The sequence below is a fragment of the Mastigoproctus giganteus genome, chromosome 9, assembly GCF_048544385.1.
Source record: "Mastigoproctus giganteus isolate SK-2022 chromosome 9, ASM4854438v1, whole genome shotgun sequence".
NCBI lineage: Eukaryota > Metazoa > Arthropoda > Arachnida > Uropygi > Thelyphonidae > Mastigoproctus > Mastigoproctus giganteus.
Window position 1 is genome coordinate 44,977,817 of NC_143583.1, and position 27,686 is coordinate 45,005,502.

Sequence of the window (27,686 nt, forward strand, 5' to 3'; positions counted from 1 at the left end):
TCTCCCAGTGAACACCTACAAGGAACTCCAAAAAAATCGCAATCCTGAACACCTGTAGGACAGTCAGAGAGTTCCTTGATCAACAGTAACACCAGACATAACAAGAACTACCCTGTGTACTTGGTAGCAGTACCCGTCACGAGGTGGAACTCCCAATCAGGGAGAAATAATATAAGAGCAATAATAATAATAATAATGTCAGGTGTCACATCTTGTCTACCAGATGGAAAACTAGATGACATTTTAGAGCAGATACCTTTAAAAGGCCAAAAGGTGATATTGTTGTACACGTTCGCACTAATTATATTAAAAGTAGGAGATCTACTTACTTAACAAGAATGGGGTAATTCTTGTTAAGGGGCAGTCTAACCAATCTGATAGGCTACCATGATGCAATAACCAAGGAACTGGTTAAAAAAAATAATTTTGACATCATATACTTGGATTTCAAGAAGAAGGCTTTCGAATAGGTATTTTGCATCCAGTTACTTTTCACCTAAATGACTGCTGTACAAACTGGAGCAATGGCAAGTGACAGAAGACAACAGAGAATGGTTGTCAATGGGCATTGCTCTTCATGGGCTAATGTTACTAATGGAATTTCCCAGGGTTCAGTGCTGGGTCCTTTATGCATTTTCAATATTTATCAATGATATCAATGAAGGTATATCAGGCTTAATGTCTAAGTTGCAATAATAAATCAGGGTGAGCTACTGCAACAAGATCTAGGAAAAGTGGGTCGATGGGCTGAGAAATGGCAGTTGAAGTTTAACACTGACAAATGCAAGGTACTATATATGGGCAGCAGTAATCCCAGAATAACTTATCAAATGTTTGGTACTACACTCAGGGTAACAGAGAATGAAAAAGACTGGGGTAATTGTGCAGTCAGACATTTTATCAGCTCAGATAAAATGGCACAAAAAAATAGATTGCCGTATATGATAGAAAAAGACTCTTTGAACCGGGATAACAATTGCAACTGACCTTATTCCCGTGGAGAGCGAAGAAGTGCATGTAAACAGCTTAGTAAAACTTTTTATTCTTTTGTTAATTTAACAACTCATCCTTCAGAAAGATGTTTTTCAGAGTGCCCTTGACATTGTAGCTACCATAAATTGCTATTGTTTAAACAAAACTAATTTCTAACAAGTCAGTGCCATTCTTCGGAAAGTAGGGAGCCAGTTGGCTGGAGGCAATAATCGGATCGCTCTGCCAAGATTTGCATTAAACATACAAAATGACAATATTTATTTCTCATGGGGTGAAAAAGAACTTTGTAATACATATTAACTGAGTTTTGTAATAAACGAATATATTTACATAGAAAAGCCTATCCGTTCACAGGGGAATGGTATGTGCTTCATATAAATGAGTACTTTGTATAAATCGAGTTTGTATTAACGAGATTTTACTGTATTTACAATGTGATGACTTTACAAAAGACGAAGTAAAATAAATCATGGTATCAAGATTAAATTTTATTCTATAATCAAATATTTAAATCAATTAATATCACTTATATAATAGTAATACTGAAAATGATTATTTGTATTGTGCACCCTTGAAATGATATGCACCCTGTAAACCTTAATACTGATAAAGAATTTTTCAATTCTTTTAAAATTCTTTATCTATGCAGAAAAATCATAAATTTTTCTTTTCAGCAAATAAAAGTGTAAAAAACAGAATAACAGATGCAACACTGTACTACTTTTTTGACATAACCATTATATTATTATTTATTATACATAGTTGTATAGTAGATATGATCCTGTTGTGATTCTATATAGTTTTTAGCACCTTATTTTTGTATGATATATCAAAATCATTAATTGGCCATCATGCAGTTGTTATAATTTCTTAAATATCAAATCATAGTCACTGTTAAAAATAACTTTCATTAACTTTCAATAAGAATACATAAATTCATTTTATATTTATGAGATGTGATGAAATGCAGGATCATACTTTTAAAGAAGATGAAGTACAAATAATAGTTACATAACTTATAATGTAAATGTGTAACTCACTGTCAACTCCATTTAATTCTGATTCTGTAGTATCACTGAAGTCTGTTGGATATTCTGAAGACTTATGTTTTCCTAAGGAATCTAAGTCTTCTATGCTAGGAGACAACGGCTCAACACAATTAGTAACATCCAGAGGTTCACAAGTATCTCTTTCTTCTAATGACATCTAAACAAAGAAAATAAATAAATAAAAAGTGATATTATGGTAGGCAAAGATAATATAACATAAATTTTTGAACAAAGAATTCGCTCTGTGTTCATAACATGATGTTACGAGCACAGACTGAATGTAGGCAGAAAAACAGCCAGAAGCTTTGTGCACTGAGTGAATAGTGAACATGGAGTGGGACAATGCACATTATAATGACCATCCTGCTCTAAATAAAGTCAATATAACATAAAACCAATATTTTTAAAATGTGGTCATCAAGTATCAGTCATGAGTTTTTTACTGGGTGATTAACTATTATATGATACGAAGGGAATATAAGATCATGCAAGACCTGGGCATCATTATATTTTTACTACTGCCTGTTAAAAATGATGAGCCACAAAACTTGGAAAAATCCTTTAAAAGGAGGAGATGACAACGACATAGATAGCACGTCATTCTAAATCATATATTTAAATATGATATCTTGGCATCATAGTATTTATGTAAATACTGATTCAAAAAATAAAAAAAATAATAAAATAACATAAATTTTGAAAAATATTAACAAATGCCCCAGTAACATAACATAAATTTTGAAAAATATTAACAAATGCCCCAGTACATAATAAAAATAATTATATAATAAGCTTTTATTATAAGCTTATTATATAATTATTTATAATAAGTTATATTGTAAGTTATAATATATAACTTATAACATAAGTTATATATTATAACTTATATTATAAGCTTTTGATTCTAGTGGTCCATAAATCTGCTTCACTTATATTATGAACTGTCATCACTGCTGACAACTTACTAGTAAGTATCCTATAAGAATTAATACATTGAGTATATAAAAAAACAGGTGCCTCCGTAGCCAGGTGGGAAGGAGCAGCAGTGCGTAGCACACGCTTCTTGATTAGACCGGGGTTCGAGCCCGTGCCCACCAAATACAGAGGATGCGGAAAGGTCAGAGAATGACCACCGCATATCCCGGAGCAATATGGTCTTAGTTGCTAATGCTCCTAAAAACCAAATAACAAACAACAACAAACACACATATAAAAAAAAAAAAGCCCACTGAGCACGTTAACATATATATTTCACCATGTCCATCCATCCACATGTAATACCTAAAAGAAGATGAAGGCTTATCGTAGAAATAGAGATCATGTGCTGATTATAATTCTCTGGGAAAATGAGAAATCCTATATAAAATAACTACTTCACTGGAACCCAGAGAATAACCAAATTATTCCTAAAAGGAAGACAATTGAGCATTACACTGTCAATATAACTATCAATTGGAAGAGGGTATTTCTCAGTATTCCTTATATTCTCATTAACTGATTGCTGGAATAATGGCGCACTACGATTTCTGCTGTCAATGCGCCAATAAACAACAAAATAAAGTGAACAAAGCTGGAATAATTGTTGGAACAAACTTTCATCTGTCATAGTGGAGGTCGATAACTTAAATAAGTTCCAGGTAGAACTAGATACGTATTTGGAGTGAATGGATGGATGAAATGGGAAGGTTTTTTTTTTTTTTTTTGGCTGATGCTATTTAAGTTTGCTTTCTTGCATCATATGCCTCTACTAATGCTAAACTATTTCTCACTACTTCGTTTCTTATACTTCACTGAATAAGAATCAAAATAGAAAAATAGTTAATGAAAGTATAACAATAACTGCTGATGAGCTTACAGAAAAATTTATATACGGACAACTTGAGGATTTTTGGCCCTACTACTTTAGCCAAAGGGTGACAGCATATATGAGGGTGTTAAAAAAAATCTGGATTATTCTTGTTACTCCTTCCTTCCCTTTATAGATAGCAGTAACCTGCCCTTAATGCTACAGTGCTCTAATACAAATTGGAGCACTGTCTCAAAGAGCAAGTTACTATTAGCATTAGCAGAGGCATATGATGCAAGGAAGCAAGCTTATACAGCATCACCCAAAAAAAAAAAAAAAAAAAAAAGAACTGTCCCATTTCATCCATCCAGTCACTCCAAATGTTTGCCTACTTCAGCCTTAAATTTATTTCAGCTATCAACTTCCACAAAAACAAAGGGAAATCTGTTCCAGCAATTCGTTGGCTAAAGGCAAACTTCCGCACATCTATTCTCAAACTGACTTTCCTCAATTTGAATCTATGGCCCCTCAAGTTCTTAATATCAGCAAGTGGAATTATCCCATCATCATTGAGCCTGCTCAAACGATTCAAAGCCTTATACACCTCAATCAGATCACCTAGCAGTTGCCTAGTCTCCAGATTATTAGTATTAGTAACGGCCGTATGGTGCAAGAAAGCCTATGGCTTATGCTGCACCAGCCAAAAAAAAAAAAAAAAAAATCCGAACAAAACAATGATAAAAACAAAAATTAAATAAATAAATAAATAATAATAATTAATAAATAAATAAAAATAATAAAATGAAATTAAAAATTAAATAAAAAGGAAATTAATCCTATCATCCTATGCGCTTCCCGTACCCGAAAGTACTATCCAGATGACCTTTGAATTTCCCCAAACTGTCGGCCTCTACCACCCATGAAGGCAACTTATTCCAGTAATTTATAACTCGCTGGCTAAAATAAAACTTCCTGCAGTCCAATCTAAACATTTCCCCGCGTAACTTGAATTTATGTCCCCTAGTTCTAGCATCATTTATAATCTTGAAAATTTTGTCCTCATTCATTTTACTGATGCCTCTCAGAGCCTTAAACACCTCAATCAAATCTCCCCTAAGGTGTCTAGTTTCCAAACTCTGCAACCCACATATTCGAAGTCTTTCTTCATACGGACGCCCTTTTGCCGATCTCACCAGGCGAGTTACCCTTCTTTGCACCCTTTCAAGAAGCTCGATGTCTTTCTTTAGGTGCGGTCTCCATACTTGAACACAGTATTCCAAGTGTGGTCTAACATAGGCCTTATATAATGGGATTATCACGTCCCTATCTCTACTTGCAAAAGTTCGATAGATCATCGATAGGACACCATGGGCCTTCCTTGCAACCTGTTTACAATGCTCAGAGAATTTCATGTCTGACCGTATCGTAACACCCAAGTCCCTTCCCTCCAGTACTGGGTTTAGTTGAACTCCACCAAGTGAATAAGTTATTTTGGGATTACTGTTTCCCAGGTGTAATACCTTACACTTTGTTGGATTAAAGCACAGCTGCCATTTTTCTGACCATTCTTGAAGTCTATCTAGGTCTCTCTGAAGAAGCTCAGCTTGACAGTGATCATTAACTACTCTACCAATTTTAACATCATCTGCAAATTTAGACATCACGCCCTCTATCCCTTCATCAATGTCGTTTATGAAAATTAAAAACAACAGTGGTCCTAATACTGATCCTTGGGGAACCCCACTTCTTACATCAACCCAATCTGAGGAATAGCCATTTATCACAACCCTCTGCCTCCTGCCCTGAAGCCATCCTTCTATCCATCTAAGGATTTTTCCAGTGATTCCAACCTGTTCCAGCTTATAAAGCAACCGCTCATGTGGGACTGAGTCAAAAGCTTTGCTGAAATCTAAATAAACAATGTCGAAATTATTCCCTAAATCCAGCTCGTGAGTGACCCTTTCGAAATAGCGAACCAGATTTGTTAAACATGATTTTCCCTTTACAAAACCATGCTGAGTATCCTTGAGAATTTCAATTCGATCCAAATGATCCTGAATTCCACCCTTGATCAATGCCTCCATGATTTTCCCTACTACTGAAGTCAGACTGACAGGTCGATAATTTCCCACTTCACTTTTAGAGCCACCCTTATGTATGGGAGATACATTTGCACTTTTCCAATCCAAGGGAATCTCCCCAGAGTCTAGTGATGCTCGCATAATTAGCCTCAATGGTTCAATGCACTCGCTTGCCGCCTCTCTCAAGATTATAGGGTATATTCCATCAACTCCAGGAGCCTTACTAGTCTGTAGGCTTGAAAGTTTTTTCATTAAATAATCTTGCGAAATTTCAATATCATTAATTACATATTTTTTAACTTCGCTCCCACAATTTCCCATTGCCACAAAAGGCTTTTCATTTGTAAATATCGATGCAAAATAACTGTTGAGTTCATCTGCAACGGCAGCTGGTGTATTTATTACTATCCCCTTTCCCTTACGTAAAGGTCCGATCTGGTTTGTCCTGCTCTTCTTGGCATTTATATATGTGAAGAATTCTTTATCCCCCCTCTTTGCTCTGTTTGCTAGTGATTTCTCATAAACTGCCTTTGCCTGTCGAACCTTTTCTGTGGCTCTATTACACATCACCTTGTAGCTGTTATAGGCTTCAGTACTTTTTATTGCTCTGTAACGTTTCCATGCCACCTTTTTCTGCTCAAGTAATGTGGCAACTTCACTATTCATCCAACTTGGAACCCTTCTCGTGGAGTATTTTTTTAATGGTATATACGCATTCAAGGCATCGGTGATTAATGTTTTAAAAGCGTACCACAGTTCAAATGTAGTCATTCTCTGCGCGATATCTACCCAGTTAATAGAGGCCATGTAGTACCTTAAGGCATCGTAATTTCCTTTTCTGAAATTAAAACCCATTCCTTTGCCTTTTACTTCTGCTACCTCTCTCGTCATCATCCACCGTAGAACTCCGTGATCACTTCCTGCTACTGGTTCCTCTACTGTCAGCCCTGTTATGTCATCTGATTCATGTGTGATGATGAGGTCTAGGATATTCTTTTCTCTAGTACTTTCCCTGACATGTTGATACAAATAACAGTCATCTAGTTGATTTAAAAATTTTGTTCCCCATGTCGAGTTTCCTTCCCATTTACTCCAATCAATTAGAGGCAAATTGAAATCACCCATAATAAGGCATTGACGCTTACTTGCCCATTCCATTTGCATGTAGAGGCTTTTGTCATAGTCTTCACAATCACCTGGTCTGTAGATTACGCCTACTCGCATTGTACCTTTGTTTCCAACTATCTCACACCATACAGACTCTATACTAGCATGTGAAATGTCTGAATCTGGGAAAGCTATCGTCGCACTCAGGCTGCTTCTGATAAGAAGCATTACCCCACCACCCCTTCTATCTACTCTATCCTTCCTAAATACATTATACAAGCCGTACTGAAACTCATCATCCCCAATTTCCGGGTGGCACCACGTCTCCGTAAGCCCTATTATGTCCGCGTTACTTGTTTTAACCAGCAGTTCGAATTCGCTCATTTTATTGACGACACTTCTAACGTTACTGTATAAACAATTAAGATTTACTGTTCTTGTATATTTAACAACCCTAACACAACCCTTGAAGTTTTTTAGGCTCTCTTCCCTGATATTAGCTACCTGCTCACGTGAAACGTCTTTGCCCCCAGAACATCTAGATAATACGTCCAGTTGGGGTAACAGATGCTGCAACTTACAGAATTTAAGACTCTACTGGTAAGAGAACCCCTTTGTTCCTCTCAACAATCTTATTACCCTTCTCTGTACTCATTATAGGAACCCTACATCATTCCTAAAATGAGGCCTCCAGGCCTGTATGCAGCACTCAAGGTGTGGCCCGACCATTACCTTATACAAAGGGATAATCATCTCTTTATCACTGCTAGCAAAATTCCTATATATCATTGACAAAACTTCATGACCTGCTCTGGCAACACATCTGCACTACTCAGAGAACTTCATATCTGACTGCATAATTACCCCCAGGTCTTTTTCATTCTCCACTGCCCTGAGTGTAATACTACACAGTTGGTACATTTCTCTTGGGTTACTGCTACCCATATGCAGTACTCTACATTTGTCAATATTTTAGTTGCCACTTCTCAGCCCATCTACCTAACTTTTCTAGATCCCATTGCAGTATGTTAAATGATAGTAGAGACAGTTAAATGATAGTAGAGACATTAACAACCCTGCCAACCTTTGTATCATCTGAAAACTTGAACACCTGATAATACCTTCATCAATATCATTAATAAATACACAAAACAACAATGAGCCCAGCACCAAACACTGGGGAACTCCACTAATAACATTAGTCCATGTAGAGCAGTGTCCACTTATTAACACTCTTTACTGTCTCCCATTCAACTATCCCTTTATCCATTGCAGCAACTTGCCTTTCAACTTGCCATACCGCTCCAATTTGTACAGCAGTCTTCCATGTGCAACAGTATCAAACACTTTCCTGAAATCCAAGCATATGATATCAAAATTATTTTTTGCATCGAATTCCTTTGTGACCATGTCGTAGTATCCAATCAAACTGATCAGACAAGACTTAATCTTAACAAACGCATGCTATATCTCACCTATTACTGCAGTCTTGTCTAGGTGATCCTGCATCACTTCTTTAATGAGTGACTCGAGATCAACAATTTCTCCTAGACTTTACTCTGCATTATTACAAAATTATTTAGCTCCCTGTTAGAGTTTAGTAAACTTCTGTCCTCCCCTTCCTTACAGAATTCCTCATATATGTGAATGTAGATACAAAATACTCATTCAGTTTGTCAGCTATCTGAGCAGGATCATCAACAGTCAAACCACCAACATCAAGTAGACCAATCTGATTCATCCCCTTCCTTCTAAAGTTTACATAAGTAAAGAAGTGCTGACCGGGCTAGCCGGGTGGGTAAAGTGCCTGCCTGGCAACCCAAAGGTTGCGGGTTCAAATCCCGCCTCGGGCTTGGATCAAAGTACTGAAAAAAAAACCTTGGGGGGTGCATTATGGCCACAGAAGCCGATGCGCCAACAACTACCAAAAAATAAAAAATAAAATAAGTAAAGAAGTTTTTTTGTTTTTCTTTGCATCCTTTGCCAAGGATTTATAGTAATCAGCCTTCACTTGCCTAACCTCCTTTGTGACTTGACTACAGACTAGCTTATATCTGCCTTAGGCTTTTGTGTCATCTACTAATTTATATGTGACAAAGAAGTAAAGCATCCCATGCATTTTTCTTCTCTGTCACAAGCCTCATTAGTTCATCTGACCTCCATTTAGGCCAAATCTTGAATTGAATAGTGTGTTAGTTAGTTGATATGAAAAGCCTAGTAGCTTCCCAGATTAATTCCCTGAAGGCCTCCCATTTAGAATTCACTGTTTTAACATCATCAGCTGATTCCACTGTATAGAATTCAAAAACTGCCTGAGACCACTGTAGTCGTCTTTACGAAAACAAAAACCCTTCCCTTTACTCTTGATGGTAGTTACATCTTTAAGTAAATCCCACATCAGTTGACTGTGATTACTGTCACCTAGTGATGCCTTTATCTGAAAATTCCTAATGCATGAGTCATCACTGCTGATAATCAGGTCAAGGGTATTACCCCCTGTGGTTGCCCTTCGAACATGTTGTTGTAGAAAACAATCCTCCAATAAATCCAGAAAAGTCTTACTATTGTGTGAGTGACCAACCCACAAATTCCAATCAACATCCAGAAAGTTAAAATCCACCATTACAAGACATTCTGATTTAGTGGCCCACTCTTATTTCTCTGCACAATTGTTCGTTATACTCATCAGTCATTAGGCCTATAATGCACTCCTACTCTCGTTTTCCCTTTCCCAGTGTTTATGTCACACCAAACTGACTCAATGTTACACTGTCCACCCATGTCAACTAGATGCACTTCCTTAGATTTTGAGTCTTTCTTAACTAACAGAATAATTCTCCTCTCTTCCTACTCTGTCTATTTATCCTTTCTGTACACATTGTACTCCACAAATTCCAATTCTGCACTGCTTTTATCTGTGTGACACCATGTCTCTGATATCCCAACAATATCTGCCTTTGATGCCTTGATCAGCACTTCAAATTCATCAAATTTATTTACTATACTTCTAGCATTAGTGTACATGCAAGTATACATGCACCTATTCTTACTCTTAATTACCCTAACACAGCCCATGTATTTACTTGTTCCATGATGACTCCCAGCAGCTCTTGAAATCCCCAGCAACTTGTTTTCTAGGCTGCTGCTCATTATAAAAGAAGTAGTGCAAGAACTGCTTTCACCTCTGCCTGTGGCTACTGTTAATCTTTTAGTCTGTGAATCTCCTCAAACTAGCAGAGTAAGAGATCTGCAGATCTCTTACTCTTAAGATCATTAGTACCAACATTAAAACTAACAAAATCACATTTTGCACCCTTAAAAGATGATATCTGCTCTACAATATCATCAACTTTTGCCCCTGGTAATCATACCCTGGTCCTATTTCACCTATCCTTTTTGAATAATATATTCCCCATCTCCCTGATAACAGAATCACCAACAATAACTACTTCCTGTGGGACCAGTGCATTCTGCCTTGAAGATTGCCGCTGTGTTGCCTGATGTACAAGAGTGAGCTCTGGCATTGAGTTAGGCAGCTGAGAGCTTGATGGGCCCCTCTTATTAATTTCCTCGAGAACATCTACACTACACCTCAAACTCTCATAAACGCCCATCAGAAAGCTGAGTTGGCATCTAATTTCCTCACTCAGGAGAATGAAAAGGACCTGGGGGTAATTGTGCAGGCAGATATGAAGTTCTCTGAGCAGTGCAGACGAGCTGCAAGAGTAGCTCATGGTGTCTTGTCAATGATATACAGGAATTTTTCTAGCAGGGATAAGGAGGTGATTATTCCCTTGTATAAGGCAATGGTAAGGCCACATCTTGAGTACTGTATACAGGTCTGGAGGCCTCATTTCAAGAAGGATGTAGAGCTGCTGGAACGGGTACAGAGAAGGGCAACAAGATTAGTAAATGGAACAAAGGGTTGCTCTTACAAAGAAAGGCTTAAGTTTTGCAAATTACAGAGTCTGGAGACTAGGCACCGGCGAGGTGATCTGATAGAGGTGTATAAGGCTTTGAATGGTTTGAGCATGCTCAATGCCAATGGGATTCTTCATCTTTCTCAGAATAATCACCTCAGAGGGCATAAATTCAAATTGAGGAAGGACGGATGTCGGATAGATGTGCGGAAATTTGCCTTTGGCCAGCGGGTGGTTGGTTGGTGGAACCGACTTCCATCACTTGTTGTTGAAGTTGATAGCCTAAACAAATTTAAAGCTCAACTGGACAGGTATTTCGAACGAACGGAGGGGTGAAATGGGAGTGGGTTTTTTTTTTTTTTTTTTTTTGGCTGATGCTGAATAAGCTTGCTTTCTTGCATCATATGCCTCTGCTAATGCTAATGCTAATGTACAAGAGTGAGCTCTGGCATTGAGTTAGGCAGCTGAGAGCTTGATGGGCCCCTCTTATTAATTTCCTCGAGAACATCTACACTACACCTCAAACTCTCATAAACGCCCATCAGAAAGCTGAGTTGGCATCTAATTTCCTCACAGTCACTGCACCTTGACACAAAGACATCTTCCTTGGCTAGATCATGTCCCGTTCTAGACAAGGTCTGCAAACATTTCACATTTTGCACATTTTTTTTAGACTGTGATGCGTTGGAGAGTCGCCCCCCCTTTGATTCTTCCCAGAGCCATAGCACTCTGACTAATCTGTGACCATTGCTTTGCTGTTCTAGCTGGGTAATGATTCTGCTTAATTGACAATTTAAGTACAATTTAATTGACAATGAAATTTAATAAGATTAATAAATTTTACTGATTATTTGATAATACTATACTAAGCTTGCAGATTTCTATGTTTTGCTATCTAGTTTTACGTTAAACCTTACACTATGTAGTAAAGTGTGGGTAAAGTGTGTTAGTTGTCTGACGGCACCAGGGGTTCCCCCCATCTCCGCTATTTTAAATAAACGTTTTTTATCCCGAACAATACAACATATATCCTGAACTATCTAGTTCGTTATTTTTTATTATTTTTTTTGATTTGGTAGTTGTTGGCGCATCGGCTTCTGTGGCCATATTGCACCTCCCAAGGTTTTTGCAGTACTTTGATCCAAGCCCGAGGCGGGAATCGAACCCGCGACCTTTGGGTTGCCGGGCAGGTACTTTACCCACTCGGCTAGCCCGGTCGGCTTGTTCGTTATATACGTTGTATCGTATAACAATGGCGGCAAGTTATGAACGGTAAATCTATGGACACTAAGTATTAACTTTCAAAATAAACCAAGGAGCTTGACTAGGACTATAAGCTACTTATAGAAAATAATTTAATATAATAATTAAATCAATAAAATGGCTAAATATAATTAAAAACTTAGTTTTCGCCGGAGCTGCAAAATCTTGTCCAACACATGGATACCCTTACCGATACTAAGTAATAACTTACAAAATCTCTAAGTTCAAAATAAACTAAGTGTCATAACTAAGAATATAAAACTACTTCTAGAAAATAAATTAGTATGCTAATTTCAGTCAATAAAATGGCAAAAATTTACGAAAAACTTCTCTATTAGCTGAAGCTGTAAAAACTTCGTCCACATCTAAAAAATTAAGGATAAAGAGAAGTTCGAGTGGGATAAAGCCAGAAAGCATTAGCAATAACTGGCCCTCTTCATGGACTAATGCTATTAGTGGAATACCATAGGGTTTAGTACTGGACCCTTTGTTTTCAATAATTATTAATGATATTAATGAAGGCAAATCAGGTTTAATGTCAAAATTTGCAAGGTTGTTAATATTAGTAACCAGGGTATTATTGCAATAAGATGATCTAAAAAAATTATGTAGATGTGCTGAGAAGTTGCAACTGAAGTTTAACATTGACAAATGCAAGGTACTGCATATGGGTAGTAGTACTTCCAGCTTAATGGAATACAATACCCAAATACTATATTCAGATATGAAGTCTCTGAGTATAGGAAGGCTGCCAGGGCAGCTCATGGGGTTTTTGTTAATAATATACAGGAATTTTGCCAATGGTTATAAGCAGGTGATTATCCTGTTGTATCAGGCAATGGTTAGGCCACATCTTGAGTACTATATACACATCTGAAAGCTTCATTTGAGGAAGGATGTGGATCTGTTGAAACGGGTGCAGAGAAGAGCAACAAGACTGGTGAAGGGAACAAAAGTGTACCCTTACCAAAAAAAGCTTCAGTTCTGCAAATGCCAGTGCCTGGACTGGCATTTGGAGACTAGACATCTATGAGGAGATCTGATTAGGGTGTTTAAAGCTTTGAATGGATTGAGTAAGCACAATGACAATGGAATCCTTCCATTTGCTCAGACTACACATATAAGAGAATAAATTCTAATCGAAGAAGGATGGTTGCAGGCTAGATGTGTGGAAGTTTTCCTTCAGCTAGCAGGTATTGATTGTTGGAACAAACTTCCATCTGGTGTTGTGGAGGTTGTTTGTTTGAATAAATTCAGAGAACTAGACAAATTGTTAGAAGGGGTGAATAGGTGATATGCGAAGTGATTTTTTTTTTTTTTTTTTTTTTTGGCTGATGCATTATAAGCTTGCTCTTTCTTACATCATTTTTCAATACTAATACTATCAAGTTCGAGACAACCGAGCATGCTAATGTGCTTAGACATGTCTCATCCTTACCTTCAAATCACACAATAAGCTGTTCATCTGCTTACAGCAGTTTGCTATTGTTTGCCAATAATGAACACCTGTTATCACACCTTGCTATATATTTCAAAATGTTGAAGTGCACTGAATAGTGTGTGTGTGTGTGTGTGTGTGTGCGATTTAAATTTTGCATTCATGTGGTACTCCAACCACAAGTGAAACAAGTGTTCTTAAAATATATTACAGGGATAGGACTGTACAAGTATAGAAGTTTTCGAATGGCACCATCAGTTTAAAAAGGGTAAGGAGTCTGTAATCTGGATGGATGGCCCTCAATTAGAACAAATAACTATTTATAACATCACTGAAGAAATTTGTATTCTGATTCGATCATTTCATTCCACTTTAACAAAAACATTGACAATGAGGTGTTTCTGTAAAGTTTGAACCACAGCTGCTAACAGAGGAAGAAAGTCAACACTGACGGCAAGTCACTTCCAATTTGCTTGAACATGTGACTAATGACAAAACATTTTTGAAACATATCATAACTAGAAATGAATGGGATTACAGGTACAAATCTGAAACCAAACAGCAGTTGTCCCAGTGGAAGGTTTCTTTTGCCAATCCAAAAAAGTGCAGGAAGTGTGCAATAAAAATAAAGGATATGTCACTAGCATTTTTTAACTTTGAGAGTGTTGTCCACTATTAATATGTACTAAACAGACAAACAATTAATAAAGAGTTCTATATTATGGTTCTAATATGCCTTTGTAATGCAGTTTGAAGATGAAGACCAGAAAAGTGGAACTCCAAGGATCGGTTGCTTTGCAACAATAATGAACTGTTACATTTGTTGCTACTTACACAGAGTTGTTATTATTTTGCTAAACAGGGAATCACTGAAGTCCAGCAGCCCCTGATTTAACAAATAAGGTTCAAGGTGACAATGACTTTGGTTCTTGGATCGAAAAAAACTGCAAAAAGATGTCTATTTGATGACCTACAAATAATAGTGAGCATTATTAGCATTGGCAAATGATGCAATCAAAAAAGCTTATACAACATCAACCAAAAAATGCTTTCCATATCACCTGTTCATCACCTCCAATAATCAGTCTAGTTCTTCCTTGAATTTATTTAAACTATCCACTTTCATAACACCAGATGGAAGTTGGTCCCAACAATCAACACTATCTGCTGGTTGAAGGCAAATTTCACACATCTGTTCTACGCCTATCCTTCCTCAATTTAAATTTGTGTTTATGTGTGCTGTCTAAACAAAAGGGAGGATGTCATCAGCATTTAGCTTATTCAATCCATTCAAAGCTTTAAACACCTCAACCAGATCTCCTCACAGGTGTCTAGTATCCAAATGCTAAAATTTGTAGAACTGAAGCCTTTCATGGTATGAACACCCTTTGGTTACCCTCACTGATCTTGTTGTCCTTCTCTACACTCGTCCAACAGAGCTACATTGTGCCTCAATACCTACCTGTATGCAGTACTCAAGATGTGGCCAATGAAGCTATCAAGGCGTAGGGTCATGTATGTTTATTTTCTGTTTTGTGTATATTATATTCTTATTGCTTTTAATTACTATATTATGCATTTTATTTCTTTTATCTTTTATGCTCATAATGGTTTTCACTTGTAGTTATTTTAATGCCGATGTATTTTTTTTTTGTAAATAAATTGTTTAACATTCAGGTCAGTGGTTCCAATATTCTTATCAATATGAGTATACCTGACTCCCAAGGTCTCTTCTATTATATGTTCATGTAGTCAACCTAAAGAGTAACTAACATTGTTTTTAATTTGGTAACATCACCGAATAGCAAACCCATTATCAATGGTCAACAGCAAAAACTATCACAGAATAGTATTATTTTATAGAACTTTTTCAATTTATTAATCATATCTCTCAATGAGGGTGCATAATCTCATGTGCACATGAATTTGACATAGCACACAACTTATGAAACCCACATTCTTCTGTTTAAAAAAGAATATTCTGTTAGCAAATGCTGCTGGTGGAGCTCCATTAAGCATAGTTCGGTGGGTGTGGTGTTCTGTTAAGGGCACTGCTGAACAGTATGTAACAGCAGTGGTTGGAGGAGTAACAATATATTAGGTTCAAGAACTATGCCAGTCACCGGCACTTATTTTTAGAAAGTTGGATCTGCTGCTTCTGCACCATATAACATGCACAATCCATGCATAGCTCATATTTTCATAACAGTGACTAGTTCAAAGCTGCCAAAAACTGACTTTCTTTTAAAAAAAAAAAACAGCAGGAAAAGAAGAAAATTTTCAGAACAAGCAGGAGGTTTTAGTCAAGTCCATACTGCACTAGAAATTAAATTTCATTTACAACATACACATTTTATATTAAAATAAACAGAAAGGATTATTTATTAGATTTTTCTATCTGTGGATTTTCTCTTAGACATCAACTGATTTTGATTTCTTCAAGAAATATACTGTTGCAGGTTTGTCCTATTCAGAAATGTTGAGTCACAGTGTTGTTCATAACAATGGCCCTATGTTCTGGAGCATATCAAGAGCTTCACCAGAAAAGGATCTGAACTTAGTTATTTCTCACTTAATTTAATATTCTCTCATATTCAGCACTCTTAGGGAGAATTGTTAAAATACCAAGCATTGCATTATGAGGTGTGGCAATAAAAAGAACACTATGGGAAGGAGCTCATAAATGATTTTATTTTTATTCCAAGTAATCACCACCTGATTGAATGCACTTATTGCACCATTCTAAAAGTGTCTGAAAAGAGGCAATAAGGGCTGTTCAAAGAGACTATGTTCAGTTCAGTGGATATGTCAACATCCTGAAATCTCATTCCTTTGAGGGAGTTTAAACCTAGGGAAAGAGGATAAAGTCCACTGGCATTAGATTGGGAGTAATGGTGGATAGTTGACTGTATAATGGCATGTTTCATTAGAAGTGTCTTCACAACAAGTGCAGAATGGGTGGAGGCAATGACATGCAACAAGAGCCAGCTGCTTCTCTCTCAAATATTGTGGCCTGTGCTTCACAGGCCACAATATTTTTAACATACAGGGCATGATTCACAAGGGACAGGCCTGCGGCCTGTCCTTGTGAATCATGCCCTGTTTGTTAAAAATATGATCAGCATCATCTTGAAATTGATGGATGCCACTTCTTGGGTCATTATAAACTTCCTCACGTCTCTCTCTCTGAGCAACTTATACCATTCATTTATGCTGGTACAATTTAATGTTTCAACACAATAAACAGTTTTTAACATTTGATATGCTTCTATTATAGATTTTCCCAGTTTAAAGCAAAAATTGATATTTGTTCATTGCTCCATTGAAATCAAGAGACGGAATGTTAACACTACTAACAAAATTGGTTATTAGGCCTACTGGACAATTTCTGTACTACTAATTTTTGGAGGAACTTTGGAACTACAACATACTACTTCCAATTATTTTCAAACTCATTGAACATGACGACAAAAGCACCAGTTTGGTAACTTTATTGCTACACCTCATACATGACAAGAAGATAATCAGTTATATTTCAAGCTGGCTTGTACATTTGTCAGTTCCCCAACCAAGGGCCACTATATATCACAACTGTATCTTCTTTCAAAATAGTGTCAAATACGTTCCCACACTGAAATTGACAGAACTGATTCTACAAAACACAGTGTTCTGCATTAAAACACCAAATTCTAAATGGGAAGCATTCAAGGAAGTAATCACAGAAGCTACTAGGCTTCATACTGATTAAGAAATAATGTTCAAGGTTTAGGCCTAAATGGATGTCAGATGAACTAATGAGACTCGTGGCAGAGAATAAAAATGCATAGGATGCATATAAATTATCAGGTGACACAGAAGCCTATGATATAAGCTAGTCTGTAATCAAGTCACAAAGGAAGTAAGGCAAGTGAAGGCAGATTATGAGAAATCTTCTGGTTTGTTAAGGGAAAGTCTTGTCTGACAAATTTGATTGGATGTTATTACAAAGGAACTGGATGCAAAAAATAATTTTGATATCATATACTTGGATTTCAGGAAAGCTTTTGACACTGTTGCACATGGAAGACTACTGTACAAATTGAGCAGTATGGTATTAAGAGTAAGTTGCTACAATGGATAAAAGGGTGGTTGAGTGGAAGAAGACACAGAGTAGTAATCAACGGACACTGCCCTTTGTGGACTAATGTTATTAGTGGAGTTCCTTAGGGTTCAGTGTTGGGCCTGCTGTTGTTTTGTATATTTCTCAATGATGAAGTTATATCAGGCTAAATTCAAAATTTGCAGATGATACAAAAGTTGGCAGGGTTATTAATAACAGTAAATGCAACAGGATCTAGAAAAGTTGGGCAGATGGGCTGAGAAGTGGCAACTGAAAGTTAACATTGACAAATGAAAAGTACTGCATATGGGTAGAAGTAACCCCAGAGAAACATGCCAACTGTGTGGTACCACACTTAGAGTGGTAGAAAATGAAAAAGGTCTGGAAGTAATTGTGCAGTCAGATAAACTTTTAATTTGATTAGCAGTAGTAACTCTTCATGCATCAATAATCTTAAGATAAAGAGGTTCTTAATGCATCAACAGTATATTATGATCATTGTCACTAGTTGGTGCACTGCTTATAAGCAGTGTGCCAACTAGCGACAATTAAAGCTGCCAAAGATGGGAAGGGGCATTCTTCCATTCTATCAGAGTTTCAGGTTGTATTGCTACTCCCCATTCCAAGACATTAACTAGGGGCATAATTCATTGTATGTGTTAACAGGTTTTCAATGTTTTGAAGACAGTAAATGGAGTTTCTTGAAAGTAGTAGCTTCTTTGTTAGTAAGGGTTTTTTATTTATTTATTTATTATTATTTTTTTTTAATTTTGACTTACTCTTCTTTGGCTTTATGCACACTGATAAAAGTCTGGAAGAATGCATTGATTCCATGTTTTTATTTTGCCATTGCTTTCTCTTATAGTTTCTGTTTTTGATGACAACTAAAATCACAATACTACTAAAGATACTGTTTAGAGTAAATGCTATAAATGAGAAATTATTTAAGAATAAACACTCATTCATTTACTTGTTTCAGATGGCAACATAAAATAAATTACACAAAAATTCTTATTATAAAGCTAAGGCAGACAGGAACTGGAGTAATTAATTTCCACATATTATAGACAATTCATATTTAAAATAAAAATATTTTATACTAATAACTATAAATATTCTGAATACTATTATTAAAATGATGAATACTCACACCAAGTTCATGTTCTATTGTATCATCTATTTCCTGTTCCAAAATTAATGGTTCTAGTTTTGGCAACATATGACCATTTTCTTTCAGTGATATACTTTGTTCAGATCCTTGATTATTGTTTTTCGTATCATATTCAAATGCTGGAGGAGCAACATAATCATCATCATCACTTGTGAGGCCAAGTTCTTCGCCATAACTGTAGTGTACCCACTGCCATAATTCTTGTGAAGTCATTGGCTAAAAAAAGTGAATAAAAACATCACCTTGAAGCTACAAATATCATAAATATATATATAAAAATGATTTTGCCACAATTAATTTTGTTAAGCAGCCATAAAATGAACTAAGATTTATTTATCAAATGTTGAAATAAAGAGAGCTTTTCAGCAGGGCCTTTTTATTTGTAATGAGGCAACCTGCAGCGATACTACTTCATTAAAGTTACTGACATATGAAGTAAAAAAAAAAAACTTTATCCTAATATAAAAAACTTCAGTTTTTCTTTAGTCTATATTTTGGGATCAAAAAGTTCTGGGACTAAATTTGTTAAAAATACCTGAACAAACATTTTATTTCATTCCAAAAACTTTTGAATGTGTAAAATATTTTTACAGTAGTGTGTTTTGGTTGCACTTGTACAAAGGTTTATTCTTACCCGACGGAGAATGGAATTTCATATTGCATTTTTTAGGATATCACTTTTTGAATAGAACTCTGTAATATTTTTCTTTTTGTCAAAGAAATTAGCCTCAGATGCAGTATAAATGGTTGTTGATGCATATGTTGAAAAAAACTTTATTAATAGGTAAGAATTTGGTACAAATGCTGAAAAAATTTTAGGGGAAGAAGACAGAGAGTGGTAATCAATGGACACTGCTCATCGTGGACTAATGTTATTAGTGGAGTCCCTCAGGGCTCAGTGTTGGGTCCATTATTGTTTTCTGTATTTATAAATGATATTGATGATGGTATATCAAGCTTAATGTCCAAGTTTGCAGACGATACAAAGGTTGGCAGGGTTGTCAAGGACACTACTGACACTATGCTGCTGCAACAGGATCTGGAAAGGTTGAGCAGATGGGCTGAGAGGTGGCAAATGAAGTTTAACATTGACAAATGTAAAGTACTACACATGGGAAACAGCAACCCCAGAGCAACGTATCAACTCTGTGGTACTACACTGACAGTGGTAGAGAATGAAAGCGACCTGGGTGTGGTTGTGCAGGCAGATATGAAGTTCTCTGAGCAGTGCAGACGGGCTGCAAGAGTAGCTCATGGAGTATTGTCAATGATATACAGGAATTTTTCCAGCAGGGATAAGGAGGTGATTATTCCATTGTATAAGGCAATAGTCAGGCCACACCTAGAGTACTGTATACAGGTCTGGAGGCCTCATTTCAAGAAGGATGTAAAGCTGCTGGAACGAGTACAGAGAAGGGCAACAAGATTAGTGAATGGAACAAAGGGGTGCTCTTACGAAGAAAGGCTTAAGTTTTGCAAATTACAGTGTCTGGAGACTAGGCACCAGCGAGGTGATCTGATAGAGGTGTATAAAGCCTTGAATGGTTTAAGCATGCTCAATGCTGATGGGATTCTTCCTCTAGCTCAGAAAAATCACCTGAGAGGGCATAAATTCAAATTGAGGAAAGGCAGATGTAGGATAGACGTGTGGAAATTTGCCTTTAGCCAGCGGGTGGTTGGTTGGTGGAACAGACTTCCATCCCTTGTGGTGGAGGTTGATAGCCTAAATAAGTTTAAGGCTCAGCTGGACAGGTATTTTGAACGAACAGAGGGGTGAAGTGGAAGTGGGTTTTTTTTTTTTTTTTGGCTGATGCTGCATAAGCTTGCTTTCTTGCATCAAATGCCTCTACTAATGCTAATGCTAATGATATAATAAACTTGAAAAGATTATGTAACTTTTTCAATCCAAAGTTTTTAACAGCGGATTACACAGAAACCTTACAGCAGCCTTTTTATTCACCTGATCTTGCATCATGCAAATTTTATCTTGTTATTATTTTTTTTCTGCATTACAATGACAAGTTTCTGGTGAAGACGTTATGACAACTACAACAACCATTATCATGGTACTTTCAAAATTGAACTTTTCATAATTAAATACAGTCGATTCCGGTTATTTGGGACCCATTTGGGACTAGTGCATTTTGGCCCGATCAAGCGGCTGTCCCAATTATCCAAAGTTTCACATAAATAGTTAAAAATACAATGGACCCTCACTTTACAATTGGTTCACTGTATACAATCAAATAATGTTACGATGGAGTCACCATAGTAAAGTACCATTCACTATATGATGTGTAGTAAGTGCCGGTCATTGCGATTTTGTTTGTGAATTGAATTTCAGTTCTATTAAACAGCAATTCTAATTAGCAAAAATAGGAGGAATATTATCCACAGACTATAAAAGTAAAGATATATTAAGCACAAATTTACCCTTTATAACCTTACCAATTAAAAAATTAAATGATACGTGAAAATCGGAAGAATATATATGATAATCGGAATAATTAATAAGTACTGTAATATGTATATACTAACTAGTTGACATTTGTGGGTTGGGGATTAAAATTTAAAACAATAGTAAGATAAACAATCAATAACAAAGAACACGGCACACACAAATTGCAAGTAACACGATATGTGCAAGTGAGAAACAAGTTACGAAGCTTTAAAAATAGGAATGAAGAGAAGATTCTGAAAATTAATTTTTTTATATGATTAAAGATTCCATGGAAGTGTAAACACATTTCACCATAATAACCCACAGAATTCCAGCTGTCGGTATTATCGCAAATTCAGTAAGATCGAGTTTACTATCCATTTATGACATTTATGATTGCACTAACAGAAAACCCCAATAAACAGGTGACTGCTAATTGTTTTTATTGTTTTATGGTTGTGACCTCCAGAAATCCGACAGAACCATGTGGCACGGTCAGAGGCAATCATAGGGTAATCTCCAGTGCTGCAGTCTCCTGCCCAGATTAAACGGTATGTTGTCCCAATTAAGCGAAGAAAAACCTGGATTCTGTTTTTTAAGATTTGCCCCAAATAAATGGCTGCCCCGATTAACCGGTGGCCCAAATAACCGGAATCCACTGTAATTGAAAAAAAAAGACGTGCAAATAGCCAAGGTCAAATTTTGAAAATATTGATGTGTAATTATATGTAAATATTACATTTGTTCAAATAAAAGTTCAGTCCTGGAACTTTTGATCATACCTTGTGCGGCATATCTGAGCTAATTTGAAGACAACTGGATTGGTACCTATGAGAAGGCTTAACAGGGTTTTTTTTTTTTTTTTTTTGACTAGTGTAGCAAAAGCCCGTTCACTACATTGGAGCATGTGTTGACCCTTTTGAGGTAATGGTGGAACATTATCTCAAAAGAGTCATTTAAAATGCTAAATGATTTTTAGCATTATAATTCTATGGAACAGAACATGATCTAGCCAAGGAGGATGTCTTTGTGTGTGCCAGGTGCAGAGAGCATCTAGAAATTAGGCATCAACTCAGCGTTCTACTGGGAGCCTATCAGAGCTTGAGGTGTAGGGTAGATGCCCTCGAATACATTACCATGAGGGGGCCCGTCAAGCTCTCAGCTGCCCAACTCAACGCCAGAGCTAAATCCTGGGTATCAGGCAACACAGTGGCAATCTCCAAGGCAGAATGCGCTGGTCCCAAAGGAACTAGTTATTGCTGGTGACTCTATTGTCAGGGAGATGGGGAATATACTGTGTAAAAAGGATAGATGGAACAGGACCAGGGTATGTCTGCCAGAGGCAAAGTTGATGACGTTGTAAAGCACATATAATTTTTTAAGGGCACAAAAGGTGATATTGTTGTACACATTGGCACCAATGACATTAAGAGTAGGAGATCTGCAGATTTACTTAACAAGTACAGGTCAATGTTGCAAAAAAGTCGAGAGTCAGGGTTAAATTTGAAAGTGTCTGCAATTCTGCCCAGACACGATAGGAGGGAATACATGATGAGAGCCTTGTCAATCAATTTTGCCCTGGAGGGAATGTGCAAGTCTCAAGGGGTAGAATTTTTTTCAGCTTGGTCTGTGCTTGTTAACAGGAGAGACTGCTTCTACGGGGATGGGATACACTTAAATAGAAAGGGTGCAAGAATATTTGCTGATGCTATTGAGGCAGTGTTAGGTGGATCGGAAAACTGCTAGCTTGGGGGGATTCATAGACTAAAAGGTTAAAAGTAGCCGCAGACAGAGGTGAAGGTGATTCTTGTACAACTTCAATTAGAATAAGTAGCGACCTGGAGCGAGGGGTGCTGGGGGTTTCAGGGACTGATGGCAGTCATTGTGAAACAGGTGGGTATGTAGGATATATCAGGGTAACTAGGAATTGGAATAAGTGCATGTATGCTTGCATAAATACCAATGCTAGAAGTATAGTAAACAAATTTGATGAATTTGAAGTGTTGATCACGACATCAGATATTGTTGGGATATCAGAAACGAGGTGTCACGCTGATATTAGGAATGCAGAACTGGAAGTTGGGGAGTACAATGTGTACAGAATGGATAGACAGGATAGGAAGGGAGGAGGTGTCATGCTGTTAATTAAGAAAACCATAAAATCAAAAGAAGTGCATCCAGTTGATATAGATGAACAGTACACTGTTGGGTCAGTTTGGTGTGACGTAAGCACTGCGAAAGCAAAAATAAGAGTAGGAGTGTGTTATAGGCCTAATGACTCAAATGAGTACAATGAACAATTGTACAGAGAAATAGAGTGGGCTAGTAAATCAGAATGTCTTATAATGGGGAATTTTCACTTCTCAGATATTGACTGGAACTTGTGGAATGGTCACTCACACACTAGTAAGACTTTTGTGGATTTATTGGATGATTATTTTCTACAGCAGCATGTTCGAGAGTCAACCAGAAAGGGTAATACTCTTGATCTGGTTATCAGCAGTAATCATTCTTGTATTAACAATTTGCAGATAAAGGAACCACTAGGTGGCAATGATCACAGTGTACTATGTGGGATTTACTTAAAGATATAATTACCATCAGAGGTAAAGGAAAGGGTTTTTGCTTCCGTAAAGGTGAGTACAGTGGTCTCAGACAGTTTTTAAATTCTGTACAGTGGGATCAACTGACGATATTACTAACAGTAAATTCTAAGTGGGAAGCATTCAATAAATTAATCATGGAAGCTACTAAAAGTTTCATACCTATTAAGAAATATTGTTCAAGGTTTAGGCCTAAATGGTTATCAAATGAACTAATTAGACTCGTGACAGAGAAGACAAATGCATGGGATGCATATAAATTATCAAGCGACTCAGAAGCCTATGGCAGATATAAGCTAGTCTGCAATCAGGTTACAAAGGAGGTTAGGCAGACAAAGGCAGATTACGAGAAATCTTTGGCAAAGAATGCTAAGAAAAACAGAAAGGTTTTCTTTACTTATATAAACTCTAAAAGGAAGGGGATGAATCTGATTGGTCCACTTGATATCGATGGTTCAACTGTTGATGATCCTATTCAGATAGCAAACAAACTGAATGAGTATTTTGCATCTACATTCACACATGAGGAGTTATTAAGTTTTGAAAATGGCAGACGGTTATCAAATTGTAGTAGGGTGCTTAATGATTTACTAACAACCGAGAGCAAAGTGGAGGAGAAATTGTTGAAGTTAAACATAAGAAAGGCACCTGGGGTGGATGGGATCTAACCAGTTATATTAAAGGGGGTGGCAAAGCAACTAAGCAAACCTTTAGCCATAATTATGAGAGCATCCTTCGACTCAGAGGAGGTCCCCACGAACTGGAGATGTGCAAATGTATCTCCAATTCTCAAAGGGGGATCGAAGGGTGACATGAGTAATTACAGAACAGTTAGTTTAACTTCTGTTCCGGATAAAATAATGGAGTCACTGGTTAAAGATGAATTGCAGGATCATCTAGACAAAACTGCAGCAATAATTCAGACACAGCATGGGTTTGTTAAGGGAAAGTCTTGTCTGACAAATTTGATAGGATATTATGATGTGGTTACAAAGGAACTGGATGCAAAAAATAATTTTGATATCATATATTTGGATTTCATGAAAGCTTTTGACACTGTTGGGCATGGAAAACTATTGTACAAATTGGAGCAGATTGGTATTGAGGGTAAGTTGCTACAATGGATAAATGATGGTTGAGTGGGAGAAGACAGAGGGTGGTAATCAATGGGTGCTGAAGTTTAACCTTGACAAATGCAACTGAAGTTTAACCTTGACAAATGCAAAGTACTGCATATGGGTAGAAGTAACCCCAGAGAAACGTACCAACTGTTTGGCACTACACTTAAAGTGGTGGAAAATGAAAAAGACCTGGGAGTAATTGTGCAGTCAGATATGAAGTTTTCTGAGCAATGCAGACAGCCGGCTGCCAGGGCAGGTCATACGGTTTTGTCAATGATATATAGGAATTTTGCTAGCAGGGAAAAGGAGGTGATTGTCCCTCTGTATAAGGCAATGGTCAGGCCACGCCTTGATTATTGTGTACAGGTCTGGAGGCCTCATTTTAGGAAGGATGTAGATTTGCTTAAGTGTGTACAGAGAGGGGCAACAAGATTGGTGAGCGGAATGAAGGGATCCTCTTACCAAGAGAGGCTTAAGTTCTGCAAATTGCAGTGGCTGGAGACTAGGCACCTGTGCAGTGATCTGACTGAGGTGTATAAGGCCTTGAATGGGTTGAGCATACTGAATTCTTATGGGATCCTTCCACTTGTTCAGATTACGAATCTAAGGGGACATAAATTCAAATTAAGAAAAGACAGATGTAGAATAGATGTGCGGAAATTTGCCTTTAGCCAGCGGGTGGTTAATTGCTGGAACAAACTTCCATCTGTCGTTGTGGAAGTTGATGGGTTGAATAAATTTAAGGAGGAACTGGACAGGCACTTGGAGGGAATGGTGTGATTTTTTTTTTTTTTTGGCTGATGCTGCATAAGCTCATACACTTGCTTTCTTCCATCACATGCCACTACTACTACTATGCAGTGACAAAGGTACTGGATGCAACAAATAATTTTGATATTATATACTTAGAAATCAGGAAAGCTTTTGATACTGTTGCACATAAGAGACTGCTATACAAATTGGAGCAGTGTGGCATTAAGAGAAAGATGCTGCTGTGAATAAAGAGATGGTTAAGTGGGAGAAGGAAGACACTGCTCTTCGTGGACTAATGTTGTTAGTGAAGTCCCACAGCGTTCGGTGCTGGGCCATTGTGGTTTTCTGCATTTATTAATGATACTGATGATGATATATCAAGCTTAATGTCTAAGTTTGAAGATGATACCAAGGTTGACATGGTAGTTAACTACAGTAACGAAGGTATGCTGCTGCAACAAGATCTAGTAAAATTAGGCAGATGAGCTTAAAAATGGCAAATGAAGTTTAACATAGACAAATGCAAGAAACTGCATATGGGTAGCAGTAATTCCAGAATAATGTATCAAATTATACTGCACTCAGGGTAATAGAAAATGAAAAGGGCCTGGGAGTAATTGTGCAGTCTGATTATGAAGTTCTCTGAGCAATGCAGACAGGATCACAAGGGCAGACAGGCTGCTCCAGGGATTTTGTCAATGATATACAGGAATTTTGCTAGTAGAGATAAGGAGGCAATTATCTCTCTGTATCAGGCAATGGTCAGGCCACATCTTGAATACTGCTTCCAGGTATGAAGCCAAATTTTAGGAATGACATAGAACTGCTGAAGTGAGTACAAAGAAGGGCAATAAGATTGGTGAGAGGAACAAGGTGATCTTGACTGAGGTGTTTAGGGCTTTGAATGGATTGAGTAAGCTCAATGCTGATGGGATTCTTCATCTTGCTCAGACTATGCATATGAGGGGGCATAAATTCAAACTGAGGAAGGATGGTTGCTGAATAGATGTGCAGAAGTTTGCCTTCAGCAGAGATAAGGCAAACAGAAATAGTAGAGATAAGGAGTCAATTATCTCTCTGTATCAGGCAATGGTCAGGCCAAATCTTGAATACTGCTTCCAGGTATGAAGCCTCATTTAAGGAACGACATAGAACTGCTGAAGTGAGTACAAAGAAGGGCAACAAGATTGGTGAGAGGAACAAGGTGATCTTGACTGAGGTGTTTAGGGCTTTGAATGGATTGAGTAAGCTCAATGCTGATGGGATTCTTCATCTTGCTCAGACTATTTTTTTTTTTTTTTTTTTTTTTATGAGAACCCCAAACACGAGAGGTATTATAACCTATAGTACTTAGTACCGTGCTTGGGTTGGAGGTTGAGAAGACGAAAGAAGATATTTGTTGATATTGGACTTGAACTTCTGTAGATTGTAATTTTCAGGAAATACATATGAAGGAAGGTTGTTCCAGAAAACGGCAGTTGAATGAATAAATGAGGAAGATGAAAAGTTGGTTCTGTGGGTTTGAAGTTGGACAGTAAATGGATGTTGGCTGGTGGCGGCACGTGTTCGGACTGTTTTGAAAGAGAGAGCGGGAATTATAGAAGCCAATTCAGAAGAACAGTGCCCATGGAAGTATCTGTAGAAGAGGCATGCAGCAGAAGCAGCGCGTCTATGAGAAAGCGAGTGGAGAGACTCTGTTAGAGATGAATCATTAATTAACCTAACTGCCCTCTTCTGAATGGAATCAAGAAGCCTGAGAGAGGTTTTGGGGGCACCACCCCAGATGTGGGAACAATATTCCATGGCAGGGCGGATTTGCGATTTATACAGAGCGAACAGCTGTTTGGAAGAAAAGTAATGCC

General features: G+C 37.2%; 1 protein-coding gene across 1 annotated transcript in view; it reads right to left on the reverse strand.

Annotated features, from left to right (window-relative positions):
* Positions 1-27,686, reverse strand: part of LOC150080194 (protein Aster-B-like) — a gene marked incomplete in the record, with an annotated part of 482,184 nt that overhangs the window by 223,347 nt on the left and 231,151 nt on the right. Inside the window, 2 exon segments of the mRNA XM_090380640.1 lie at positions 2,034-2,199; positions 18,887-19,123. Coding sequence (XP_090236766.1) covers positions 2,034-2,199; positions 18,887-19,123 — 403 coding nt within the window.